The sequence below is a fragment of the Octopus sinensis genome, linkage group LG24 (assembly GCF_006345805.1).
Source record: "Octopus sinensis linkage group LG24, ASM634580v1, whole genome shotgun sequence".
Classification (NCBI taxonomy): domain Eukaryota; kingdom Metazoa; phylum Mollusca; class Cephalopoda; order Octopoda; family Octopodidae; genus Octopus; species Octopus sinensis.
The window spans coordinates 6584652-6596933 of record NC_043020.1 but is presented as its reverse complement, the minus strand read 5'-3'; the positions used below and the strand labels follow the sequence as shown (position 1 = coordinate 6596933).

At 39.7% G+C, this 12282-nt stretch overlaps 1 protein-coding gene across 1 annotated transcript in view; it reads left to right on the top strand.

The window, feature by feature from the left end:
* LOC115223880 (nephrocystin-3) overlaps positions 1-12282 on the top strand; it is a 123942-nt gene that overhangs the window by 103427 nt on the left and 8233 nt on the right. Inside the window, exons 11-18 of the mRNA XM_036513079.1 lie at positions 1807-2080; positions 3435-3604; positions 4020-4191; positions 5973-6084; positions 6279-6407; positions 9798-9916; positions 10994-11126; positions 12207-12282. The exon at positions 12207-12282 is cut by the window's right edge and continues 41 nt beyond it. Coding sequence (XP_036368972.1) covers positions 1807-2080; positions 3435-3604; positions 4020-4191; positions 5973-6084; positions 6279-6407; positions 9798-9916; positions 10994-11126; positions 12207-12282 — 1185 coding nt within the window. The remainder of the gene's footprint in view (positions 1-1806; positions 2081-3434; positions 3605-4019; positions 4192-5972; positions 6085-6278; positions 6408-9797; positions 9917-10993; positions 11127-12206) is intronic.

Genomic DNA, 12282 nt, shown 5'->3' with positions numbered 1-12282 from the left:
GCTATGTTGAGACAGTTAACCCTACCTTGTGACACCCCTGCCTCCAAACACTATATTGAGGCAGTTAACCCTACCTTGTGACACCCCTGCCTCCAAACACTATGTTGAGGCAGTTAACCCTACTTTGTGACACCCCTGCCTCCAAACACTATGTTGAGGCAGTTAACCCTACCTTGTGACACCCCTGCCTCCAAACACTATGTTGAGGCAGTTAACCCTACCTTGTGACACCCCTGCCTCCAAACACTATGTTGAGGCAGTTAATCCTACCTTGTGACACCCCTGCCTCCATCATCATCATCATTGTTCGACCGTGGTCGAGACAATGGAATTTACCATGTTGCGCCAGACTTCACGGTCCATCATAGCATTACGGAGGTCCTGTTGCTGGATGTCTGTATCCCTAGAGATTACATCAGGGTAGGAGAGTGTGCGCCCTCTGGTGTTGCGAGTAGATGGCTTCCAGAGGAGAAGAGTAGAAATTACTTCTTTTTCAGCTCTACAACAATGTCCAGCAAACTGGACTCTCCTACCTTTCACAAGAGATGACACAGGTGGTAGTTTCCCATATATTTGCATTTTAGTTGGATGGCGCCTCCACGAGAGATTTTGAGCTCTCATAAGGAGGCGAGTGTAGGTTCCATCCAACTGCCTCTCAAGCTTCTTTGATAACGTCCAGGTTTCTGAGCCATATAGTAGAATTGGTTCGACTGTGGCTTTGAAGATTTCAAGTTTGAAGTCTCTACTTAGATTTGATGACCAGATCTTATGCATGTCATTACCCTACTTTGTGACACCCCTGCCTCCAAACACTATGTTGAGGCAGTTAACCCTACCTCGTGACACAGAGGCGGTCTCCTACATCCAGACACTGTTGAGACCGTTACACTTCCTCCAAACCCTATGCTGAGACAGTTAACCTTCATGACATTGTTGAGGCAGTGAACCATACCATGTGACACTATGTTGAGGCAATTACCCCCCCCCCCCCGAGACAATCTTGAGGCAGTTAACCCTACCTCCAGACACTGTCTAGACCAGTGCTTTTCAACCTTTTTGCTGGAGCGGAACCCCAAGGAAACATTCCAATGGCTCGAGGAACCCCTGTGCAATAATTTAATAGTCTTATGCACACATATCTGCACAGGAGACTTAAAAATTACTGCCGATTTTAGCAGTTTTGTAACTTCTTGCGGAGCCCCTAGACTGTACTGGCGGAACCCTGGTTGAAAACCACTGGTCTAGACAGTTAACCTAACTTCCAAACACTATGTTGAGACAGTTAATCCTATTTGGTGACACTATTGAGACTGAGACAGAGAACCATACCTTGTGACACTATGTTGAGGCAATTAACCCTACCTTGAGACGCTGTTGAGACAGTTAACCCTAGGGATCTTTTCGGTTTGAACGGCAGTTTTTCTAGCTGTGTCATATGAAATTGTCACCCATAATTATGACCCTAGTATCGATCTATTGCATTTCAATCTGTGTTAGGGTTAGGGGTGGGGGGAAGGGTATCTTTTTTTCTTCAGAATGTAAATATACCCAATCTGTTTCTTAAACGAGGGACATATTCATACGGCACAGAATGTTTTCACCTCAATAGACGTCATGATTGGTTGATGGTTTGAAATTGCAGAAATTGAAGAAAAAAAACAACAAATATCTTACAAAATATAGAATTTTCACAATAAAGCCAAAAGAAAAAAGATGTTTTATAAACACATTCTACCAGTATACGAAGTTTAAAAGTGTTTAGTTACGTGGAAATTATTTTAAAAAACTGCCGTTCAAACCGAAAAGATCCAACCCTACCACAAAGATACACTGAAGCTGTAAAAACTGACCCCTTTTTATGTTTTCCTTTCTCCCCACCCATACAGGATATGGCTCGGGATTTGTTGCAGTCCGATGTAGGGAACGAAATTTGTTTATCTGATGACCAGTTAAATGATCTGATGACCAAAGAATCGTCCGAAAACCCTCTCTGGCTTGCTGTAGCTTGCGAGGAATTGAAACATGTAAATAATGGTGAAATTAATCAAAAGATTAACGATCTCCCAAATGGTTTGCTCAAGTAAGTCGCTTTACGTTATTGTCAAAACTCCCCCTGGCCCCTTCCTCCAGACCCTAAAACAAATCATATTACATCACTGTCTACCTAAACTATCATATATATATATTAATTGAAGTGTACATTATTATATATCCATTATGGCCAATCTTACCGGTTGGTTTCCCTCCAATCGGAATGTTAGGTAGCAATCCAGTTATGTAATACAGTGACTGCAGTCACCATATTTCAGTCCATAACTGTTACCTCTGATGAGTGCAGGGTTGCATAATCAGACTGTTACCTAACACCCTGTTGAACCCCTAGTGTGAAACTGATTGGTAAGAGCAGCCGTAATGGATATATAATGCTCTACACTTTAATATACCCATTTTATTGACAGATATACGAGTACCTTTTTTCCTGACGTATGGACTCTTAGACAACTTAAACATGTGTGTGTGTATATATATATATATATATTGATAGAAATGGTAAGACAACAAAAGAATGAAAGAGACCTCGATATTATGTAAATAGGGGAATTTATTTGTACATATATAATATGTGACAATTATTCAGTAGCCATGATAAACCTCTGAGTTTCAGATGTTGGGACAAAAACCCACGCTGTCATCTCTTGAGTTATCTGGCCATCAGAAAAATTTTTTTGATGGCTGGATAACTGAAGAGATGGCAGTGTGGGTTTCCGCCCCAACATCCAGAATTCAGAGTTTTATCATGGCTACCGAATAATTGTCAAATATTATATTTACAGATATATATATATATATATATATATATATATATGGGAAGGTTTGGAGATGATGTACAGGTATTTTATATTAGAAGAAATGGGGTACTCAGAAATTCGAATGGTTTTATATTTACAGATATTTATTTGTATATTACATGTTTTTATACATCATATATAAGCCTGCTGTGGGTCTGATTCTGTTCCATTCTTTTCGATGTTTTCTGTATTTTTGGTATTCTCTGTTTGTGGGTCTGATACTAATCCATCTATTCTGATGTCTTGTACATCCAAATAAATATATTAGAAGAAATATATATATATATATATACAAAATGAGAAAATGGAGAAATATATCTAAATCAATCATCAACTATCAGATAATACCCAATCAGAGGGTTGAATTTACAACCCCTATCTCATTTTATATATATATATATAATATATATATATATATTATATATATATATATAGAAAATCTACTTCTATAAACTTCTATAAACTCTGACCTTCGCAAGTACAGAAGAAGGGGAAATTAAATGCCAGTGACAAGATATGTGTATGTGTATTAATTATATTTCTCTCTCTCTTTGTTTTTCTCTCTTTCGGAAACCGTGTGTCCAGTCTGTTGGCTGAGGTTTTGACCAGACTGGAAAACACTCCACAAGGCAACCTCATCACTGCAACACTTTGTCTTCTAGAAGCTTCTTCTGTCGGACTCTTGGAGTCTGAACTACGTCAGATATTGGGGAACGAGGCCACCCTTATGCCTCCATCACCTTTTGACGAAAAAGGTCAGACCATCTTTTTCTCCATTCTCTCACTCTTTCTGTCTTTCTTTTCCTTTCACTGTTGTCTTCTCCTCTCTTTTCTTCTTCATTCTCCCTCTCACCACTACTCTCTCTCTCTTTGTAATTTCTGTGTCACAACTTCAGTTGTTACAATCATGTTGCATACAAATTTTGTGTATGTATGTATGTATGTTTTTGTGTATCTATGTCTATGCATGTGTTTAAGTATTTGTACATATGTAATGTATATGCGTTTATGTATGCGTGTGTGTGTGTGTATTCCTCTGTCTTCCCTTCTCTAGATCTTTCCTGAGCATCCAATAATACTATATTTGTTCCACGTCCTCGCGTTGTTGTGTTTTTTTTGTGCTTTCTTGTTTGAATTAACTTTATATATATATATGTTTTACATATGCAGAAGAAAAAGAAAGTTCTGAGAAAGAAAGTACCAAGCACTGCCAGAGCTTGCCAGAAGAGAAATGGCAAGAAGTTTATTCAACCCTGAAACCATTTCTACGACCGTATGGAGACAGCAAGGAAGGAAGGATTGACTTCTACCATCGGGCAGTGAGCAAAGCTGTGAGAAAAATGTGAGTAACAAGTTCCTTCTCATCTTATCCTAACAACAGACACTACTTTCTACGGTTCGGTTTGTTGAAGGTGTATTTGGTTGCGAAACCTGTAGTAGTGGCGGGTAGTACAAAGGACTTTAAGTGATAGACTGTTGTCTGTGTGTGTATGTGCATTTGTTTATACATGTGTGTATGCTTACTTATGTGTGTGTATGTATATATATATACGTATATATTTCATTTCTTTTACCTTTTTACTTGTTACAGTCATTAGAATATGGCCATGCTGGAGCATTGCCTTGTTGAATGAATTGACCCCAGTACTTACAATTTAAACTTGATACTTATTCTATTGGTCTCTTTTGCCAAACTTCCAAGTTACTGGACATAAACACAAAATGCTGGTAATATATACAATGGGCTTCTTTGTTTCTACCTACCAAAGAAGACATTTTTCAGAGATGCCATGCAGTGAGACTGAACCCAGGGCCATGTGGTTGGGGAGCAAACTTGCCAAACCACACAGCCATGCCTACACCTGCGTGTGTGTGTGTGTGTGTCAGAGCAACCAACTGGCTTCCATACCCGTGGCATGTGAAAGGGCACCATTCGAGCGTGAGCATTACCAACGTCACTTCACTGGCACCTGTGTCGGTGGCACGTGTAAAAAGATTCGAGCGAGGTCATTGCCAGTACCGCCTGACTGGCCCCCGTGAAGGTGGCATGTAAAAAGCACCCACTACACTCTCGGAGTGGTTGGCGTTAGGAAGGGCATCCAGCTGCAGAAACTCTGCCAGATCAAGACTGGAGCCTGGTACAGCCTTCTGGTTTGCCAGCCCTCAGTCAAAACTGTCCAACCCATGCTAGCATGGAAAACGGATGTTAAACGATGATGATGATGATGACACACACACGCATAGACACATGCTCACATACGTGTGTGTGTGTGTATATATATATATCATGTGACTGACCAGGATATCAGATGTTGTTACACATTGCTGGTCACAGTGAGCTTTTTGCATCGTTTTAGCCTTCAAATGACGCTACCCTGCTGTAGGCATGTGTGTACACACACACACACACATATATATATAATGAATGAAGTAAAAGTGTCTTCTACTATAACCTCGGGCCGACCAAAGCCTTGTGAGTGGATCTGGAAGACAGAAACTAAAAAGAAGCTTGTCGTATATACATATATATACATGTGTGTGTATCTTTTTGTCTGTGTTTGTCCCCAATCACTGCTTGACAAATGGTGATGTGTTTACATCCCTGTAACTTAGCAGTTCAGCAAAAGAGACCGATATAATAAGTACCAGGTTTTAAAGAGAAAAGATAATGATGTCAGTTCATTTAACTAAAATCCTTCAAGGTGGTGCTCCAGCATGGCCACAGTCTAATGACTGAAACAAGATAGAAAATATATACGACAGGCTTCTTTTAGTTTCCATCTACCAAATCCAGTCACAAGGCTTTGGTGAGCCTGAGGCTATAGCAGAAGACATTTGGCCAAGGTGCCACACAGTGGGACTGAACCCAGGACCATGTGGTTGAGAAGCAAGCTTCTTACCACACAGCCACACCTCCGCTTATGTTCTTAACCCAGTGAAGTATACTCGCTTCATCATCATCATCATCATCATCATTATTTAACATCTGCTTTCCATGCTAGCATGGGTTGTTCTTCCTAATATCAACCTTGATAAACAGATTTATTGCTACTATTGTTGTTGTTGTTGTTGAATTTTTTGGGTTTTTTTTTTTTTTATTTTATTTTCTTTATTTTACTTCAGCTATTTCGAGCCAGAAGAAAGTGAACTTGATAAAGGTCAATCGTATTATTGGTGGCACAAGAAACTTGCAGACTTTTTCCAAAATACACCGAATACAGACCGTATGATAGAAGTAAGGACATTTTGTTTAAATCTTTTTTTTTTTTTTTTTTTTTTTTACTTTTCACTTGATTCTCCAACAAAATAATCCTGAGAAATGAAAGATATTGTCCTCACCATTTAATGTCTGTTTGCCATTTCATTGATTCTAAAAGGTATTATAATGTTGTTGCTAATGTCAGTGATGCTCTCTGCTTCTCCTGCCAGGAATATCCCTACCAACTGGTCTGTCTTGATGACACTTACCGATTATCCAAATGTCTCTGTGATTGGCGTATCTTTGATGTCCTTTATCATGAAGAATACAGCTCCGTTTTGTTGTCTCTCTGGAGAAAGGTAGGGAACGTTCTCATCATCTGTCTGTGTGTCCCTCTGCTGTGTCTCGATGTGTATGTCTCTATCTGTTATGTCAGTGTGTTGGTCTATCCACATCATCCTCTCTCTCTCTCTTTCACACACACACACACACACACACATGCATGCTCGTACACACACATACATGCTCACACACACACACACATGCTCGCTCACACACATACATCCTCACACACACACACACACACACACATACATGCTCACACACACATGCTCGCTCTCACACACATACTCACACACACATGCTCATACACAAACATACATGCTCACACACACACACACACACACATTCTCGCTCACACACACATGCTCGTACACACATACATGCTCACACACACATGCTCATACACATGTTCACACATGCTCACACACACACATACATGCTCACACACACACATGCTCACACACACACATGCTCACACACACACATGCTCACACATACACACACACATGCTCATACACACACATATACATGCACAAATGCTTTCATTCATTATTCCTTCATCCAAAGGACAGTCTTCATTGCTTTTAATGTCCACTTTCCCATCCTTACATGGGTCAGATGGAGTTTTTTGAGACAAATGTTCTACGGCTGGATGCCCTTCCTGTCACCAATCCTCACCTGTTTCCAAGCAAAGTAACATTTCCCCCATGGCCAGACAGGTTTTCACAGAATATTGGAAATAACCTTCATTTACAACAATCACACAATGTCAAGACAAGGGGATACACACACACACACACACACACACACACACGTATATAAACTAAACTCTGCTTGCGAAGACTTATTGAGGCAGGTAAAATCAAATTCGATGACTAGTGGAGTGCTAAGAGCTCCATCCAAGCGTGATCGTTGCCAGAGCAACAAACTGGCTTCCGTGCCAGTGACACATAAAATGCACCATCTGAGCGTGATTGTTACCTGAATTGCATTACTGGTACGTGAAAAAACATTTGAGTGATTTCGTTGCCAGTACCGCTGGACTGGCTCCTGTGCAGGTGGCACATAAAAAGCACCATCTGAGCATGGCCGTTACCAGTACTGCCTGACTGGCCCTCGTGCCGGTGGCACTTTAAAAGCACCCATTACACTCACGGAGTGGTTGGCATTAGGAAGGGCATCCAGCTGTAGAAACTCTGCCAGATCAGATTGGAACCTGGTGTAGCTGCCGGCTCACCAGACCTCAGTCAAACCGTCCAACCCATGCCAGCATAGAAAACGGACGTTAAACCACGATGATCATATATATACACATACACACACACACACATGGAGTGGCCCATAAGTCCCTACTCATTCATACATCTTTTGTATCCAGTGTATGTGTGTGCAGTTCCTCATCCTCGCTGCACAATATTATGGGATGCCCTCAACACAGCAGGGGTCATTGTTCCAAATGTTGCAGTCACAGCTGCCTCCAGTTCCATCATTGACATTATTCAGACACAACATCCTTTACATGTCCCCAAAGAGAGTTTATCATATGTTGTCTAATCCGGACTTCTTGCAGGTTGTTTCATGGGCGCCGGGGATGTTACTGAACCACAACCTGTCCATTTGTCTGGAAGAGTGTCTTTGAGATAATGAGCCGGAGCTCTGTCTTGTTGAAACCAAATCTTCTCTCTGGTTCCAAGTTTGAGTTTCGGTATAAACCATTGTTGCAACATGGAAAAAAGAAAAAAATTATAATACATGCATAATTGAATATAATGTAATAACATGTTGACGGGTAGGAACTTACAGGCCACTCTGTATGTGTGTGTGTATGTATATATATGTAACCCAGTACAACCTGTTGCATGGTCGGGTTGTTGACGACTAAACTGGCAACCCCACCAAGCTTGCTTGGTGAGGAGGGTGTTTATTGAACACCCTGCGGGATGAAAATCAAAACCCGTCAGAGGGTGGAGGAACTCTTGAGAGTCAACGGCCATCCAATAAAGGTCTTAAGGCTGTATCATGCGCGGGGACATAGAAATAATCGGACTGAATACCTGATCGCGCGGTTAAACCATTGGGAGTGAAGGACTCCTAGCCTTTGTTAGGGCATCCTTCTAGGAGAAGGTAACTCAGGTAACTGGGATAACACCGACATAAAACCTGCGGCTCAGTGGTTACTAATGATGTTGACTTGTTCTTCTTTTCGGATTATGGCTGCTGTTGCTTTGTGAGTGGGATTGACTCAGTGCACAGCCTTTCCTCACTTTAAAAAAATCTTCGTGCACAGGCATTGCACGATAACAACATTGATTAAGCTTCGTGCTATGGCCATACTCGATAACGAGGGGGCAGCCGCCATGTATGTATGTATATGTATATTGGAAGGTTTGGAGGTGATGTACAGGTATTATATATTAGAAGAAATAAGGTACTCAGAAATCTGGATGGTTTTACAGATATTTATTAATATGTCACATGTTTTCATAAATCATATATTAGCGCTTGCATCCACTCTAGTGGAGTCGTCAGATTGAACTTTTCAGGAATTTTGTCTCTTTTTATAGTATTATTGAGTGTGTAGGGGTAGAGAGAGATATAGGATAGTACAAGAGGGTGAGGAATGGGGAGAAAGTGAGAGTGCGTGTGTGTGTGTGCTTTTGTATCTGAAAGGGGTGTCAATGGAAAAGATAAGGAAAGAAAGAAGGAAGAGAGAAAGAAGAAAAATATGTGTTGACATCTTTGCAGTTGGTCAGTTCTTTCAATAGAAAGTGATGCTTGGCCTTTAAAAATGGCAAATCCAAGTGGTTACTCCAAGGGGGGATTTTCTTGTTTTGATAAAAGTCATTTTTCAAAAAATTGTCTGGATTTCTTTTTATCATTGTCCAGTGAGAGAGAGAGAGAGAGTGTGTGCGTGTGTGTGTGTGCGTGTGTGTGTGCGTGTGTGTGTGTGTATGTATCTGAAAAGAGTGTCAATGGAAAAGAGAAGGAAAGGGAGAGAAAGAAGAAAAAAAATGTGTTGACATCTTTGCAGCTGGTCAGTTCTTTCAACAGGAAGTGATTCTTGGCTTTTAGAAATGGCAAACCTGGGTTCCACACAGTCTCCATTTACCAAATCCACTCATAAGGCTTTAGTCAGCCTATGATATAATAGAAGATTCTTGCCTCAAGGTGCCGCACAATGGAACTGAACTCAGAACTACAAAATTCAGAAAGTGAACTTCTTAACTCCATAGCAATGCCCGTTCTTAATTACTGTCTAACGATCAATTACAGACTTCTGTGTCCAAGCCTAAAAACAATCACCGAGACTTATTAGTTTTGTTGCGTTACTTAAAGAAAGACATTCTATTCTGGTTCTGTTTGTCTCCACAATATCACATTTGTCTTCTGTGTGTGTCTCTCTTCAGGTCGGTACCGCCAATGCGATGGTCAGTGCATACGAAAAAGCACTCAGTGAATTCGAAGAAGAAGAAAACATCATGGAAGAATTGGTCTCCATCCGATACGAAAAAGTCTGCAGAGTTGTGTGAGTCTAAGAATGTTATTTTCCAGTTCTGTTTTTTTTTTTTTTTCCATTTTGTGTGTGTGTGAGGGGGTTGTACATGTATGTTATCTTAAGCTTTTACTTGCTTCTGTCATTGGGCTGTGGCCATGCTGGGGCACACTGCCTTGAAAGGTTTTTGTCAAATGATTCAACCTTAATACTTTTATATATCTATATCTATCTATCTCTCTCTCTATATATATATATATATAGGCACAGGTGTGGGTGTGTGGTAAGAAGCTTGCTTCCCTACCACATGGTTCCAGGTTCAGTCCACTGACCAAAACCTTGTGAGTGGATGTGGTAGATGGAAACTGAAAGAAGCCTGTCATATATATATATATATATGTGTGTGTATGTATGTATGTATATGTATGTATGTATATATATGAATATATATATATGAATATATATGTATGTATGTATGTATATGAATGTATATGTATGTATATATATGAATATATATGTATGTATGTATATATATGAATATATATGTATCTATATATATGAATATATATGTATGTATGTATATATATGAATATATATATGTGTGTATGTATGTCTCTTTGTGTCTGCGTTTGACCCCTACTGTCACCACTTGTCAACTGCACGGCAGAAACAGTTGTAAGCTTATGAAGTTCATTACCCAATTCCCTGTTCCGTTGTTATCTCGACTGACACTTTGTTCTAAAGCATTATGTATATTGAGTTCTAACTCTAGGTTCTTAGTATTGTTGTCTTGGCAAAATATTAAAGCACATACATACATGTATGTAGTCGTAAGTGACTGAGAAATACTTTGATGAAATTTTATTAAACAATAATAAAAATTTGAATATCACAACAAATTGTTTCGTAACTTAAAAACATGTATATAGTCTATATTATTATATTTAATAATAAATCACTTAGATGCCTGTATTAATTCAGAATTTAAGCTATGTGAAAGTCTTTGTTAAGCATATGCATGCATGACAAGACGGTCTTTTTTGTAATTGCTGCCAAATGTAAATCTGTGTGGCAAAACTGTGGTAATCGTTATGGTTTCTCTTTGAAAAGGATTCAAGCTGGTAAAAACCATGAGGCGCTGGAATTGCTGAAAACTGCTATGAAAATTGAAGAGAAAGAATTAGGTGCACGCAACCATCGGATGGTGGAGTTGTATGCATTGATGGCTGAGATTTATGATGAGGTTTGTTTCTGTATATATCTCTCTCTCTACTCACACACACACACACCCACATACGCACACGTGACTGTGTGGTAAAGCAGTTTGCTTCCTAACTACATGGTTCCAAGATCCGTTCCACTGCAATGCACCTTCTACTCTGTGACTAATCAAACAAAACCTTCTGAGTGGAGTTTGCAGATGGAAAATCATTGTCTTTTTAATTCCCTCTCTTTTACTCTTTTCATATTGATGCTTACCTTGGGTATCATTTACCTTACCTATAACCCTGATATATATATATAAAGTGATGGTTTGTTGCCAACTTAATGTGGCAGTCGCAGGAAAGGGAAGAATGCTATTGCTATTTAGCCCCAAGAAACACTGTGTGGTGGTGCTTATCTCCCCTGTTTGAAAACATAAGGACACAGTACGGATGTGTCACATAGCCAACTGAAAACGATGTTTCCTGGGGCTAAATTAGCAGTAGCATTCTTCCCTTTCCTGGGATTGCCACATTAAGTTGACAACAAACCATTACTTTATCGTGCTGCTACTGTATAAATCTCTCTGAGAGATTTAGAAATGCAATATTTCTAATATGTGTATGTATGTATGTGCGTGAGAGCGAGCAGTTTCATTGCAGAAGAACCATTTTAGGCATCTAAAAACACAAACCTGTTGAAGTTTCAGGAACACACACATATATATATATATGTATGTGTATCAATCAGTTCATCTCTCTCTCTCTATCTAGACCAGTGCTTTTCAACCTTTTTGCTGGAGCGGAACCCCAAGGAAACATTCCAATGGCTCGAGGAACCCCTGTGTAATAATTTAATAGTCTTATGCACACATATCTGCACAGGAGAATTAAAAATTACTGCCGATTTTAGCAGTTTTGTAACTTCTTGCGGAACCCCTGGACTGTACTGGCAAAACCCTAAGGTTCCACGGAACCCTGGTTGGAAACCACTGATCTAGATAGATATATAAATACTGGTTTAAGTATCATGTACTCTCTTTTCCCTTTTTTAAACTGAAGTCTTGGCATTCATCCCTTGTGTGAGTGTGCAATATATATTTTTGTTTTTATTAACCCAGAAATTGAAACTGAATGATTTTGTGTCTCCGAGCCAGCTTCCTGATCTAAGGAAAGCCATTTCTTATGGCAAGAAAG